This window comes from Ctenocephalides felis, unplaced genomic scaffold (assembly GCF_003426905.1).
Source record: "Ctenocephalides felis isolate EL2017-DRISC unplaced genomic scaffold, ASM342690v1 CF-g0.4_SCAFFOLD_03573, whole genome shotgun sequence".
Lineage (NCBI taxonomy): Eukaryota > Metazoa > Arthropoda > Insecta > Siphonaptera > Pulicidae > Ctenocephalides > Ctenocephalides felis.
In genome coordinates this window covers 24,465,515-24,482,452 of record NW_020539727.1, presented here as the reverse complement: position 1 = coordinate 24,482,452, position 16,938 = coordinate 24,465,515, and the positions used below count along the sequence as shown (strand labels likewise).

The following is a 16,938-nucleotide window of genomic DNA, read 5'->3' as shown; positions in this document are numbered from 1 at the left end:
CTCCATTGATTAAATAACTTTGAAAATAATTATTCATGCATGATTTTCACATATAATAATGAGAATATTTTTATGATAGTGAAAGGAAAGTTTTCGAATAATTAAAAATAATACATTTCTAAATAAAAAAATCATTAAATTAAAATAAATAAATAAATAAATATTAGATACATGTTGATACATAGAGTAGAACTCCAATTATCCGAACTCCGACTATCCGAATCGCCAATTATCCGAATCACTTTCAGAAAAAAAAATGTCCAAAAAAAGTCTAAGTTACAGTTAAAACAGCTTACATTGACGGAGATGTTTAAAAAACAATGATTTTTATTTCTAAACTTGTACATAAGTACAAGTTTTTATATTTAAAACATGTGAAAATATCATGTTTCTTTCATTTAAATCGATAAAAAAATAGTACAATATCAAAACGTAACTTTTTTTTCTCTCCAATTGGCAATTTTTTTAAAAAAACTCCGATTATCTGAATATTTGATTATCCGAATGGGTCCCGGTCCCCATTAATTCGGATAATTGGAGTTCTACTGTACTTGTTAATATCAATTTTAGTTTTAAAAACAATTAAGCTAAACTCGCGTATTGTCTGCTCCGAGTAATTTTAATTAATTGATTTTAAGCATTCTAATTGTTTTTTTATTTAATAAAATACGATTTCAAAAAACTGAGAACGTCTAACGAATTTCTACATAGACGTGTCTTTTGCTTACTTACAAAATTTCCTGAAACAGAAAATACTCTCATACTTGCGACCAAATTATTCTTAATTGTTTTCAAAGCCTGATATGATAATTCCAAGTTTTTTGTTCTTTAATTTGTGGCTTCTAGGATTAAAACTATTTTTTTTAAGTTTGAGTAGAGAAAGTTACTTCTTCAAAAAGAAGTCACACTGATTTAAATTGATATATACACTGGTATAAAAATCGAAATTAATATATACAAAACTTTTCTGGGAACCATTGCAGACTGATAAGATATTAAATGCTATTGAACCGATATGATTTCAAGAATCGAAACGCTTTCATCTATCTTTTATATTTGGCTATATTTGTCATTTTATATTTATACAGTGAAAACCTACTTTTTTCACGAAAAAAACGGTTTTTAAAACCGGTTTTTGAAAACCGACAAACCCTAGTGACTACATTGCCTTTTGCTTATTGTGCGAATTATAAATAACACTTTCATCAGACTTGATTTTTGCTAATTTGCAAGCATTATTAAAAATTTCTCTGTATTTAAAAAAAAATAAAGTCGATATCGCAGTTGGATTTAGACGCTCTTTCTAGACTTATTATTAGTGATTTTTGTTCGAAATTCTGAAGCCTTGAGTAGGGTTTTTAGTGAAAAAACGTCGGTTTTCACTGTATAAATGGAAAATGACAAGTATAGCCAAATATAAAAGATAGATGAAAGCATTTTGATTCTTGGAATCATATAATTTCTATAGCATTTGATATCTTATCAGTCTGCAACGGTTCCCAGAAATTGTATATATTTAGATTTTTATACCAGTGTATATATTAATTTAAATCAGTGTGACTTCTTCTTGAAGAAGAAACTTCCTCTTCTCAAACTTAAAAAAAAGAGTTTTAAACCCTAGAAGCCACAAATTAAAGAACAAAAAACTTAGAATTATTATATCAGACTTTAAAAACAATTAAGCGTAATTTGGTCGCAAGATGAGAGTATTTTCTATTTCAGGAAATTTTGTGAGTAAACAAAAGCCACGTCTAAGTAGAAATTCGATAGACGTTCTCAGTTTTTTGAAATCGTATTTTATTAAACAAAAAAAACAATCAGAATGTTTAAAATTAATCAATTAAAATTACTCTGAACATACAATACCCGAGTTTAGCTTAATTGTTTTTAAAACTAAATTTGATATTAAAAACTATGTATCAACGTGTATCTAATATTTATTTATTTATTTTTTTTTAATTTAATTATTTTTTTTATTTAAAAATATATTATTTCTATTTATTCGAAAACTTTCCATTCACTATCATAACAATATTTTCATACTTATATGCAAAAATGATGCATGAATAACGAATAATTATTATCAAATTTATTCAATCAAGATAAACTATTATTTTTTAGTTCTACTAATTAAAATTAACATAAATTTGTTTACTATCTATAAAATTGAACAAATAAATCCGGTCAAATACTGCTCTAAATTACACTAAATTTGCGACTAACAGAATATTCGAGCAAAAATGTATTTTCTACATAAAATTCAAAAACCAGTTTTTTAGTAAAATTAAAATTCGAAAACGGGTTTTCTGAAATGTCGGTTTTCGTATAAACCCTAGCCTTGAGTATACCATGTGTTAGATTTATGGAGATTATTATGGTGTGATCAGACCACTTTAAAATATTATTAATATGGATACCAAGAAACTTTGATACTTGCGAAAAATTATATGCTGAATTATTGATGGTTAAAAAAGTAATATTATTGGATAAACGATTTTTTGTACAAAAAGATATGATTTGGGTCTTATCATTATTGAGGACCTAGACTAGGACTAGGACTAGGACTAGACTACTTAATTTATGTTGTAATTCATTAAGAGATTTGTCCTTGATGATAACGCCGGTGTCATCCGCAAAAAGAATAAAATCACAAAGATTTATACAATGGGTACAAATAAGTTATTGTATACTTACATTTGGTGGCTGGTCAGTCAAAGCCTGGGTGTAGCATGCCATAGCCTCCTTTCGGCGTTGGTTGATGTGTGCCAAAACCCTTTGCTGGTGCATAGCAGCCAACTGGCGCTTCTCAGCCTCTCCTTGTTCCTCCAAAGCCTGCACGCTGGCTTGGAATCGAGCAGTCATACGTCTTTTGAAGCCTTGGGCGGCACGCGGATCGGCCAAACGCATGTCTTGATAACGTTCTTCCAAATCTGACCAATCCTTCATCACTTTAGTAACCTAAATAACCATATATATATATACTAGCTGACCCGGCAAACGTTTTGCCAAAATACTCATAGAATAATATTTTTAGAAAATCATTAGTATAAATAATGGCTTACTCATGATGAAAGGGGCAGCTAACACAAATTACATTGATAATTTAACCAATGCAACGCTAAAATACTAACATCCATATTAGAATTATGTTATGCTATGCTTAGCAAAACGAGAGAGATTTCAATAACTCTGAAAAAAATCCCATTTTCTTTTAATAACAGTTTTTTCTTCAGATTTTAATATTATATTTCTATTTTTTTTGCTAAAATTGCTTTCTGCCATATATTCAAAAACTATGCACTTCTTATGCACATCGAGAAATATTTTTACAATAGGATAAGCCTGCAAATCAGTTAGTTTTATCGGAGGAAACCATTTCGTTGCCAATATATAAGAATAGTTTTTAAAATGTTGCAGCGGATAGAGCGGATGAATTTAAACTTTTCTATAAGTTCAGAAAAATCTTGATCGATCACAAAAAGACGATAATTGTTAATTGATCATTAAAAAATGAATGGTCTTCTAAAATGACTATTATGAAATAAGAGAGTGAAATTTGGAGTTTTATGTAGTTTTTCATTCCACATTAAAAAAAATAAAGAACAAAATTAAAAAAAAAAAAACAGAAAAACTATTTTACTTTTTTTTAAGTTTGTTCTTCATTTTAATTTTTTGAATACGGAAGTAATACGAATGCAGCTTTGATATGTTTCACTCAATTTTGATCGGTGGAATTTTTTTATGAATTTCGTGGTTGAAATTAACACAGATCCACAAAAAAAAAGTTTGATTGGGTGTGTGACATATGTTTTCCAATGTACCTTTTACCGCTGAAGATGAATCTATAGTCAAAAATGGAACGCAAAATATTTGAAAACTGGCACAATCTTCAATGTATAAATTTTTCTGAATAAATTAATTATTTTCCAGCGAAACGGTTTTGTGAGAAATTTTGAAATACTATCTAAATAAAAGAGATTTGTGTCGCACAGCGTGTTGAGTTCATTCCGTTTATTTATTGTTTTATTGCTATAAATAGTTAAAAAAGATCCTTCTATAATTCTTCGTTTGAATAAATTTTGTTCGAATTCTAGTACAGTCGGATTAGAAAAGTCCATGTTGTGTTTTAAAGTATAAATATGCTCTGCTATCATAGTTTTAAATTGCCATGGATTTTTTGAATTGTTTTTATGCTGTTGTAAACGTTTCATTAAGTTCTGGTTTGTTTTTCCTATGTAAATTAAATTACAATCTAGACAATTAATTTGATAAACGAGATTTCTAAGTCGTTCGATATTGAAAGGGGTTTTTGTTTTGGTAAAAATAGTGCTAGTCGTTGTACTAAAATTGTTTACAAGCCGGAGTCCAGATTTAGAAAAATTATTTTTCCAAGGAACATACAATTCTTTAATGTATGGCAAACATATTACACCAGAATGTGTTTCTGAGTCAGGTAAATCGTTTTGTACTGTGGAATTGTCCATTTTATTCAAAAGGTATGTTTGTCTGTTACTGGTTACGGAGTTTATAAGTTTTAAGGGATAGGAGTTATCTGTTAGAATTTTCGTAATTAAATTGATGTTGTTGTCCCAAAATGTTTTGTCCGATAGAAGTATTGCGTGGTCAGTTAGATTTATTTATATTTTCATTTCGAGTGGATGATAAAAAAAATAATTAAGGTAACGCCCAGAGCTAGTTGATTTTTGGTACCAATTTGTTATTAGTTTGTTATTCGTAGTACGTATAAGTTTTATGTCTAAGGAACTTATCGAGTTCATTGTTTCTAATTCTACTGTAAATTTTCTTTGTGCACCTCTGTAATTATTCGCGCAAATACGTACTTCCAAAAAAAAATTATCATAATTTTCTTTGCGACATGAGATTTATAAAAAATTTCGATGTTTTCATAAAGTGTACCTACATCAATGTTAAATAGCAAAGAAAACAGTTGTCTTGCTAGCTGCGAACATTTGGAATCACAATTAAAATTTGTTCACATTTTCTTTTTCTAAATAAGGAAAATGAAACACAAGGTTCTGCAGAAGATATTATTCGTCATTACCAAAATGACGAAAGTACTACAATTTTTCTTTCATATCCAAAACAATTGTAGTTCGCCATTTGGGTCGTATACTGCTTCAAGCATTGCATCACTATTAAGCTAACGTTCTTTAGTATTAAAAATCGCCATATTGACGCTCTAAATTGTTCTAGAATTTAAAACGGTGATTTAATCCTTGCAACTTTATCAGATTTACTTATTTATATATTTTAAAATTGTAAATGCGTTATTGCTATGTTCTCGGACAAGTTCTCAATTTTTCTTGCAATATTGATAAATTAATATTTAATTTATCAGGAAATGCTATTTCTGTGAACAACAGTCCTTACCAGTATTTGACTGACAACAAAATTAGCCTTTACGACCGTATTTGATAAAATATCTAGAAAAATAATCTGTTGTTGAGAAACGCTTGGCTGGCCGCGGGTTGCTTATCCTTGCATTAGTTCCAAAACTTACCAATAACTACTGAGTCTACCTATCTCCTTACCTTTTCCCTGTGGGTTTCCTCCAACCTCTGCTGAGCCTCCTTGTAGTTCTGGTGTTCAACCCGAGGATCGAAATGGGTAAAGTAAGGATCCGGAGTTTGGGCACTCGGAGGCGCCTGTGTCGAGGTCACCATCTGCGGCGGCTGCGTCACCGACTGCTGTTGCTGAGTGACGGCCTGCTGTGCGGTTGTAGGAGCAGGCGAAGGCGTTACTGCTGCCTGAGTCGAGGTGAACGAATTGGATAATGATGGTGTTTGCTGGGAAGGAGAATCTGGCCAATCTGGGGATAGTGGTGGGTTCTGGTTCAAATCGGAGGAGTCTGTCTGATCTGATGAGGGGTCTGATTCGGAGTCTTCCTCGGAGTCGTAGTCGTCTTCTGCGTCGCCTTCTTCATCTAAGGTAAATAGAAGGATATAAAAGTAGAAGAAAAAAGTCGAAAGTAGATATAGCATCTATGCAAATAGACATAACTGGGATTAATCGAATAAAAAGTGAAAGCCATGGATCCAAGCAAGTAGCACCTACAAATGAAATGGCTGCTGTAGCAATTATGCAAGGCAAAGGCTCCTCTAGTTTACAATCTTTTGGTGATGATCGGCCAAGGAAAAAAAATAAGAAGCTTATTCGAACAGCAGGAGGTCAAACATGGGAAGATCCATCTCTTCAAGATTGGGAAGATGATGATTTTAGAATTTTTTGTGGTGATTTAGGTAATGATGTGACTGATGAACTTTTAATACGAACATTCAACAAATATCCATCCTTTCTTAAGGAGATGGTGATACGTGACAAAACAACCAATAAAAGCAAAGGTTTTGGTTTTATTAGTTTCAAGAATTCTGCTGATTTCATAAAGGCAATGAAAAAAATGGATGGCCGTTATGTGGAAGAGAAGAGAAAAAGTTGCTGGAAAAACAGATCCCTCGATGTGGTTCGCAAAAAAGAAAAGGAAAAGCAAACTTTGCTGAACATGCTTACCAGCAACACACGACAATTTTGAAAAAAATCAATAGATTTTTATGAATTCAGGATTTAAATAGTTTTGTCTATTCATGTGGATAAATTATTGTGTGTTCCTAATAATAATAAATAAGAATTAACATCCCGTGGGGTAGTTAAAATAATAGGAAGATGTGCTGATTAGTTTTTGGCAAAGGCAGGTCCAGTCGTTACGGAGATACGGAGGAAAGAGTGCAGAAAATAGAAATCGAGTTTTTGAGAGAACGGAGTATCGGATTTGAATAATCTAAAAAACATTCAATTTGTAATGATTGGAAAAAGAACTCTAGTGACGAGCAAATCAAAATACAAAGAGAAAAAATGGACTCTATAGACGAGCAAATGAAATTTGTAAGAAAAAGCGATTCTACTGACGAGCAAATAAAAATATTAGAACCAAATGGACGCTACTGACGAGCAAATGAAAATATTAGAACAAAAGGGACTCTACTGACGAGCAAATGAAAATATTAGAAAAAGGGGATTTTACTGACGACCAAATAAAAATGTTAGAACAAAAGGGATTCTACTGACGACCAAATAAAAATATTAGAACAAAAGGGATTCTACTGACGACCAAATAAAAATATTAGAACAAAAGGGATTCTACTGACGACCAAATAAAAATATTAGAACAAAATGGACTCTACTGACGAGCAGATTAAAATATTAGGCAAAAGGAGACTCTACTGACGAGCAAACAAAAATATTAGGAAAAAGGGACTCTACTGACGAGCAAACAAAAATATTAGGAAAAAGGGACTCTACTGACAAGCAAATAAAAATATTAGGCAAAATGGACTCTACTGACGAGCAACCTGAAGATTTGTAAAATGACAAAGGAGTTTTAAGAAACTTTAAGAGAAAAGAAACTCTACTAACAAATGAAATTTGAACCCGGAAAAATTTGGCAAAGACAGGTCCCGCCATTTCGAAGATACAGAGCTAAATATGCCAAAAATGGCAGTTGATCTAAAAAACTTTCTGCTTGTATTGACAAAACAATTGCTTTTGAGGATAAAAAATTATTACACCTTTTTTTATTTTCCATGAAATATTTTTGTAATTTTGGATTAAAAATTCAAAAAAAATTACCCAGGCGAAGCAAAGTCTAAGCGCCACTCTGGTACAAATGTTTACCCAGGTGCGTTTAGACTGTTTATGTATGGAGCACTGTTCCAATTTTGTGAGAAAACTAATGAAAAATGTGAAAATGCCTCCAAACTGAGCACAGTATAAGTGAAAATGACGCACAGAATTATTTGTAAATGCGTTTAGACTGCGACTATACGGGAGCACTTTTTCAATTTTGTGCAAATTAGGCAATTATTTTTTTGGAAATTGAATTCGAAATGAAATGACGATTGTTAATGTTCTGGAGATAAATTGATTTATTTATAATTTACATTTGATTTACTCAGATATAACAAGATAGCAAAAATAATAATGAATGTTACAGTATTTGTAATAATATATTTGAAAACGTTTAAAATTTCTCGAATATTTCATTACGGAATGGGAAGTTTTAGCAATTTGCCTTGTGGCACGATGTTATACACCACTAGTTTGTTGATGGATTTAGTAAAATATTAAACTTACCATCATCATCTTCTTCGTCGTCCATGCTGGTAGCATCATCAAGATCATCAGGAATTGGTATCAGATCAGAGTCCTTCATGGCTGGTAAGTCGATTTTCTTTACTCGGCTGTTATCTGGAAAGATAATTGATACATATAATATTGCCACAAGTAGATATTATCAAGTACTAATAGAAAATTTTAACAAAGTGATATTTTTATCTCTATTTTGATAAAACAGGATTCCGCAAAGCGTCTTTGTGCATATTAAATTTTATATTAAATCAAAGTTTTGAAGTATACCGAGTTGCTGTAGAGTATTATAATGTTAGACAATATTGCAGATTATTCAATTTTGCACAAATTTACCTAATATGTCATTAAAATTGGACAAACGGTTTAAAAGATACATTAGATAGAACAAAGAAATGCATAAACGCACAAAGTTAGACTAACAAATAGTTTCTATTTCAATCACGATTTTGAAGTATACCGAGTTGCTCTAGGGTCATATAATGTTAGACAATATTGTAGATAATTCAATTTTGTTTAAATTTACTGAATATTTTATTAAAATCGGACAAACGGTTTAAAAGATACACTAGAAATGCATAAACGAATAATGTTACTCACAAACTCGAACTAACTATTAATTCCTATTTCAATCGCGATTTGAAGTATACCGAGTTGCTCTAGGGTCATATAATGTTAGGCAATATTGTAGATAATTCAATTTTGTGCAAATTTACTAAATATTTCATTAAAATCGGACAAACGGTTTAAAAGATACACTAGAAATCCATAAACGAACAAAGTTACTCACGAACTCGACTAACTATTATTTTCGTTTTCAATCGCAATTTTGAAGTATACCGAGTTGTTGTAGGGTCATATAATGTTAGGCAATATTGTAGATAATTCAATTTTGTGCAAATTTACTGAATATTTCATTAAAATCGGACAAACGGTTTAAAAGATACCCCAGAAATGCATAAACGAACAATGTTACTCATGATCTTGACCTACCTATTACTTGCTATTTCAATCATGATTTTGAAGTATACCAAGTTGCTCTAGGGTAATATAATGTTAGGCAATATTGTAGATAATTCAATTTTGTGCAAATTTACTGAATATTTTATTAAAATCGGACAAACAGTTTAAAAGATACAATAGAAATGCATAAACGAACAATGTTACTCACGAACTCGAACTAACAATTACTTTCTATTTATATCACGATTTTGAAGTATACCGAGTTGCTCTAGGATCATATAATGTTAGACAGTATTGTAGATTATTTAATTTTGTACAAATTTACACTTGGCTGTTATTTTCCAGAGACAGTATAATTTTTCACCTATGAGCTCTTTCATAATCCAAGTGATTCACCTGGATTTAGTTCATTGTTTTACTAAATCCCAGGGATCCATCCCTTGTCACCACAAAATATATATAAATTGGTACTTGACTTTGATTCCCACCTATCAAAAAAATAGTTCCTTCATAATCCAATCATTTCCCTTGATTTCTAAAAGTCGATCCAACCGACGATAAAGCAATTTCCCTCTCGTCGAGATAAAAGTGCGGAACGGAAGAGTTTTCCATGAAAATTCATGAAAGGAACCACTCGAGTTGTTTCATCCGACATTTTTCCAGACTTTTTCCAACCCCCGATGTTTTATTCATGGAAAGGATTTCGGATGAGAGATTTCGACATCCTGACCCACCATTAATAGATAGTAAGTCACTTGTTTCCTTTTTGGCGAAAGGGATTTTTGTTGATTAAATGGATGGATGGAATGGTAAAAGACAAGCTATCGAATAAATAAATATAGATAGAATGGATAGTTGGTTCCTAGATTCATGTCCAGGGCAATATGTTCCTCATAAAATCCCATTTTTTCCATCAATTTTCATTCATTTGGAGGGTTCACTTCCATAGTAACATATCATCCCCTCTTCGTTGACACAAAATCAATAAAATTAATCAAGTCGCATGACAATGAAACAATACACGTTGTTGCTGTATCGTTCGAAACTACTTTATGATTTATGAGATAACAGAGGGTAGAGGGTTGAAGGCGATACACCACCATTAGGCACCACCAATACCAATAGATATTGCCACCAATAGACATCCACCACTAAAGTCGTGAATGCATTTTTTAGTGTACCGATTAAGTCTTTTGTCTGATTTTAATGAAATATTTGGCAAATTTATACAAAATTAAATTATCTACAATATTGCCTAACATTATATGATCCTACAGCAACTCGGTATACTTAAAAATCACGATTGAAATAGAAACTATTAGATAGTTCGAGTTCAAGAGTAACTTTGTTCGTTTATGCATTTCTAGTGCATCTTTTAAACCGTTGGTCCAATTTTGATAAAATATTTGGTAAATTTATACAAAATTAAATAATTTACAACATTGTCTAACATTATATGACCCTAGAGCAACTCGGTATACTTCAAAATCGTGATTGCAAACGAAACTAATAGTTCTAGTTCGTGAGTAACTTTGTTCGTTTATGCATTTCTAGTGTATCTTTTAAACCTTTGGTCCAATTTTAATGAAATATTCGGTAAATTTGAACAAAATTGAATTATCTACAATATTGTCTAACATTATATGATCCTACAGCAACTCTGTATACTTCAAAATCGTGATTGAAATAGAAACTAATAGTTAGTTCGAGTTCGTGAGTAACTTTGTTCGTTTATGCATTTCTAGTGCATCTTTTAAACCGTTGGTCCAATTTTGATAAAATATTTGGTAAATTTATACAAAATTAAATAATTTACAACATTGTCTAACATTATATGACCCTAGAGCAACTCGGTATACTTCAAAATCGTGATTGCAAACGAAACTAATAGTTCTAGTTCGTGAGTAACTTTGTTCGTTTATGCATTTCTAGTGTATCTTTTAAACCTTTGGTCCAATTTTAATGAAATATTCGGTAAATTTGAACAAAATTGAATATCTACAATATTGTCTAACATTATATGATCCTACAGCAACTCTGTATACTTCAAAATCGTGATTGAAATAGAAACTAATAGTTAGTTCGAGTTCGTGAGTAACTTTGTTCGTTTATGCATTTCTAGTGTATCTTTTAAACCGTTGGTCCGATTTTAATGAAATATTTGGAAAATTTATACAAAATTAAATAATCTACAATATTGTCTAACATTATATGATCCTACAGCAACTCGGTATACTTAAAAATCACGATTGAAATAGGAAGTACTAGTTAGTTCGAGTTCATGAGTAACTTTGTTCGTTTATGCATTTCTAGTGTATCTTTTAAACCGTTGTTCCAATTTTAATGAAATATTCGGTAAATTTGCACAAAATTGAATTATCTACAATATTGTCTAACATTATATGATCCTACTTATTATTATTATTATTATTATTGCATTATTTGCGATTATGCACTTATTCATCATTTCTTTTGTAACTTTTTAACAGTTTGTTTAATTTAGTTGAGATATTTTACAAATTTATAGAAAATTTAATTATCTACAATTTTGTCTAACATTATATTACCCCACAGCAACTCGGTATACTTAAAAATTGAATTGAAACAACGGGTAAATTTTTTATCATAGGTTTGCTATTCACAGAGCATACCGTATAAGTTCCATAATTCATAAAAGCATTCTTTTTGTATGAATGTGTATCAAATCCTTATAAAATATTCCTTGAAGCGTTTCTTTATATATATATATATATATATATATATATATATATATATATATATAAAGGAATGACGTCATGACAAAATATATATTGTTTGTATTCATATCTGGTGAATGCTAATATAAATATTCAAAAGATACGAATTCACAAAGGAATTGAACAGTCATGTAATATAAGTCATATATATATATATATGTATATATATATATATATATATATATATATATATATATATATATACATTGATTGTTTCTTTTCCGAACAGTAAATCCAATAATAAAAAACAATTTGTTTTTTTGAAGATGTTTAATAACCACGTTTCGGAACTAGATACGTTCCATCATCAGGTTTATTCTGTCAAAGACAATGTTTTTCAAAACTATTGATTAACATCAATTAATAATGGTTATTACAGATTATTTAAAAAAAGCAATACTTCCTCTTTTTTCGTCAATTACCAATACAAGAGCCATAAAAAATTATTTTTGCCTAAATTCAGTACATATCCCTTACATCTGGCCGACAGAACTCCATATCAGTGTGTTAAAGTCTTGTGAAGTCGAAACATTTACAAATATCCTCGAAAAAAATCGAGTGTTTTTAACAAAAAAATATTAGTGATATGGATATATAAATTATTACAGGTAAATAATTTTTGCTTCTCAATTTTATATAAAACCTTTTTTAGTGAATTTTTATTACTCTTTACACTGGCACATAATCCATTCCTTTATAATTTTTTCTAATTAATCTGTAATGACTATCATTAATTAATGTTAATCAATTGTTTTAAAAAACATTGTCTTTGACAGAATAAACCTGATGATGGAACGTATCTAGTTCCGAAACGTCGTTATTAAATATCTTCAAAAAACAAATTGGTTTTTATTATTGGATTTACTGTTCGGAAAAGAAACAATCAATATATTGAAAAATCCAGGACTTATCTATTGAATCTATATATGTGGGTATATCAAACATATCAAAATCAAAAATAAATAAGAGATAGAATTATACTTGATATGGTTTGTTCATAAAACTGAACTGAACTGAAAATCAATTGCTCTATAGTCTTACACTATCAGACAAAATTCTTCCTCAATCTTTTACCAATTTTTTTCATCCCTTACCTTTATAGTGTTTAGGACAACACACGAATTCGACGCCACTGAACAAGGATATTCCGCAGGGTAAAAGCATCGCAAAGGACCTTAATTGGAGCCCTCTTTCCGAACAGGCCCTGGCACCAGTCTGGTTCCATCTGGAAAATTGCCAGCAATGCGACTGGTTATGGATGTGGTCGAAAAGGCACCCTTCGGGCACCAGGAGGGCGTCAGACTGGAACGGACCCTCTGGGGAAAAAGAAGAAAATCGAATTAAATAATGAAATATCAAATTCGACGTTGTTTTATTCACATCTTTTATATCGGAGTGTATAAAAGTTTTTTAGGAAATGTTGTAAATTTTATCTAGTTTCACCCTGTGTAACTGAAAAGGGGTGGTTCCATATAAAATTTTTGAGTTATTTGACAAAAACCAAAAGAATGTCCCGAACTTTCTATATTTATTGGTTAAGAATGAAATATCGAAATCAAAGTCGTTTTATTCAAAACTTTTATATCGGACTGTATAAAAGTGTTCCCTAAGAAATGTAAATTTTATCTAGTTTCATTATTATTTTTAGTACATTTTTCCCTCCGCACTATATATAGTTTGTATTTTTTATCAAGTTTCTTCCAGAATGAAGTCATAGGTCAAAGAAGCCCTATTGAATATTATCCTGTGATTAAATTATGAGGCCGTACTACTATCAAGTATATTGAAATATATATATATATATATATATATATATATATATATATATATATATATATATATATATATATTGAAATATATATATATATATACACGTATATATATATATATATATATATATATATATATATATATAACTAATCCTATATCGATTTTGAGGATAATATATAAAGTTACTTAGACACGACGTTTATATAGCAAAAGTACATTTTTCTATCTTCTAAACTTTTTGTTTAAAGTAACTAGTGTATTTGGTAAATTTGTGCAAAATTAAATAATAAAGAACATTGTCTAACAATACAAGACCCTACAACAACTCAGTATACTAATAAAACATTTCAGAAAATAAATTACTTACGGAGAACAATTATTCAAGAAAATAGGCAAATGGACATTTATTTATTAAATAATTTATAACTTTCAAAATATTTGCAATATTTAAATTGTCACTTCGATAAATTTGTGGAAAATTAAAAAAATAAATAACATTGTCTAACACAAAATGATCCTAGAACAAATCGGTATACTCATAAATGATAATGGAAAATCAAAAGTATTTTGCATGTACGTGGTCTGTTCAAAAAGTACCCGGAATTTTCGTTTTTTCAAAAAAATATTTATTTATTCGTCTACATTAATGTGGTCCCCTTCAAAGTAGTCCCCCCCAGATATAATACACTTATGCCAGCGTTTTTTCCAATTTTCGAAGCACCCTTGATATTCACTTTTTGATATGTCCTTGAGCACTCTCAGCGATTCGGCCTTTATTTCTTCAATCGAGGAAAACCGCCGTCCTTTCATGGGTCTCTTCAACTTTGGGAATAGGAAAAAGTCACACGGAGCCATATCTGGTGAATTTTTGCACTTTGCAACACTTTATTTCATTTTTTACGCAAAATTTAATACAAATTCTTTGACTTTTCAATTCTTCCATTGTAAAAATCGCCGAGCTCAGAAAAACACATCGAACCTTAGCGACTACCACAGACAAAGTAAACAGTGAATATAGCTGAAAATTTCATCATACTTTAGGGGCATGTATACCAACACAATAAAAAAAAAATTTTGACAATCAGACACTCCAGACCCGCGAAATTTAATTATTAGTAATTCCGGGTACTTTTTGAACAGACCACGTATATTTACCTATGACGTCCATAAATCAGAGTAACATTTTTGTATAAAATTACATGTAGATTCTAAACTATTTATTTAAAGTAACTACTGTATTTGGCAAAATTGTTCAAAATTAAACAATAAACAATATTGGTTAACATTATAATACTCTACATCTACTCTGTATGAATTTAGAGATATAAATTCCTTCTTTATTCCATTACTTTTAAGATTATCATATACAAGATTATGTTCGTAATTAGTATACGTGATCTATATATATAAAAGAGGATCGCTTAAGTTAGAACACTTATAACTCACGAACGGCTGAACCGATTTAGATGAAAATTGGCAGGGAGGTAGTTTAGAGCCAGGAGAAACACATAGGATACTTTTCATCCCGTTTTTTCATTCTAATTCAATATATATATATATATATATATATATATATATATATATATATATATACTAGCTAGCCCGGCCACGCGTTGTTGTGGCTCAGTAATCTATTGGTGGCAGGGAGGTAGTTTAGAGCCAGGAGAAACAAATGAAATACTTTTTATCCCGTTTCTTTATTCTAATTCTGAATTATTTATTTATAAACTATCCATGTAGTTTATTCAATCTATGATACTATCAATGATTTCATCCTTGACATTTACCTTCGATTGTCAACTGTCATTCGGTGTTTCTGTCATCGAAATTAACCTCTACTACCTCATGTTAAATATAGGGAATGAATATTAGTTCTTGGTTCTATATATATATATATAAGGTGAAGTGAAGTTTAATTAATAATGGCGGGACCAAGAAGAATGCGAAATATTGCAAATGCAAGAACTGAAGAAGAGCATTACAAACATTTACATTTACATGTACATTTTATCAAATAACCTATTCCCAGTTATAATTTCCCACAATTCATCGAAGAATTGTTAGTAATATATGAAGGTACGGGGTTAAAAGTTCCACGACCAAAGTGTCAAAAACCAGTACAGCTAAAGCATTGTTTAACAACAATATTTGAAAGTAGAGGGAATAAGGTGTATAACCAGCTAATAACCTTGATTCTTATGACTTTGATATTGGGAGATAAACGGTTATCTTTGAAAATCCATAGTAAAAGTATTTTCTTCTGTTGGTAGTTTTTTTAGCATTAATTAAAAATGTAATTATTTTGTAAAATACCTTTAAAATTAAAAGAAGGCATTAAACCTGTTTGCCATCTGGCCGTTCCAAGTTACCCCGCCTATAGGGTAAAAAGGTCTAGATAACAAATATTTGAAAGACAGAAAAAAAGCACATTTTTACAATGATGAAGTAGCTGGTAGTTTTACTGAACGTAGTCAGATAATTGTTTGTTTGAAATGTGTCATTTGTTGTGATAAAATTGGTTTGATTTTCATAATAAAATTTATATTTGCTCAAACTCAAATTGGACCTTTGTGCCTTGCCTTGCCCTGCTCTACATATACACTTTTTATTAAATTTACTTTAATTCAAGGTATGTTACTTGAAACTTTTCAAAAAGCAGGTCAAAGCAGATATATCTAATTCATTTTCTGAAAAATTTGTATAAGCTCAGTAGTATTATTTACAAGTATATACAAAATCCAGAATCCAAAAGAATCTGAAAAACTTGAAACGTAACCAATAAGTCGAAAGACCAAAAAAGACTTGGATTGGATTATACAATGTTTTCTATAGAAAGTGCATAAAACTTCCAGACAAAATATAGACAAACTAATGGGGTTTATTGTTTTTATAATACCTCATTGTATATGGCATTCAAACAACACAACCTTATGAACTTAAAGTATTAATATTCTTGAATATCTAGAAATTGTTTAGAATATACCTTACTTAGCAAAACAACGTTTGCCGGGTCAGCTAGTATATATATAAATGTGATTCTTCAATTTTTTTTGTTACTCATTAATGATGTCGATATAAATGCACACAAATATAACAAATTCAATTCCTCTACCGTATTATTCCTCGAATTCTGTTTAATGAGACTGAGGCAACTCCTACTTCTACTCCTTCATATTATTCCTAGAAGTCGAATGCAATTATCTCCTCAGTACATATGTGGAGTTGGCACAAAGTTACCATGACGATCATGATGATGATGATGATCATGATCATGGTTCCTTGGGGAACT

The 16,938-nt window shown here is 30.3% G+C and overlaps 1 protein-coding gene across 1 annotated transcript in view; it reads right to left on the bottom strand.

Annotated features, from left to right (window-relative positions):
• Nucleotides 1–16,938, bottom strand: part of LOC113389812 (amyloid-beta-like protein) — an 86,153-nt gene that overhangs the window by 13,549 nt on the left and 55,666 nt on the right. Inside the window, exons 4-7 of the mRNA XM_026626819.1 lie at nt 12,974–13,195; nt 8,149–8,262; nt 5,553–5,944; nt 2,695–2,958 (exon numbers count right to left, since the gene is read on the bottom strand). Of these exons, the coding sequence (XP_026482604.1) occupies nt 2,695–2,958; nt 5,553–5,944; nt 8,149–8,262; nt 12,974–13,195 (992 nt within the window). The remainder of the gene's footprint in view (nt 1–2,694; nt 2,959–5,552; nt 5,945–8,148; nt 8,263–12,973; nt 13,196–16,938) is intronic.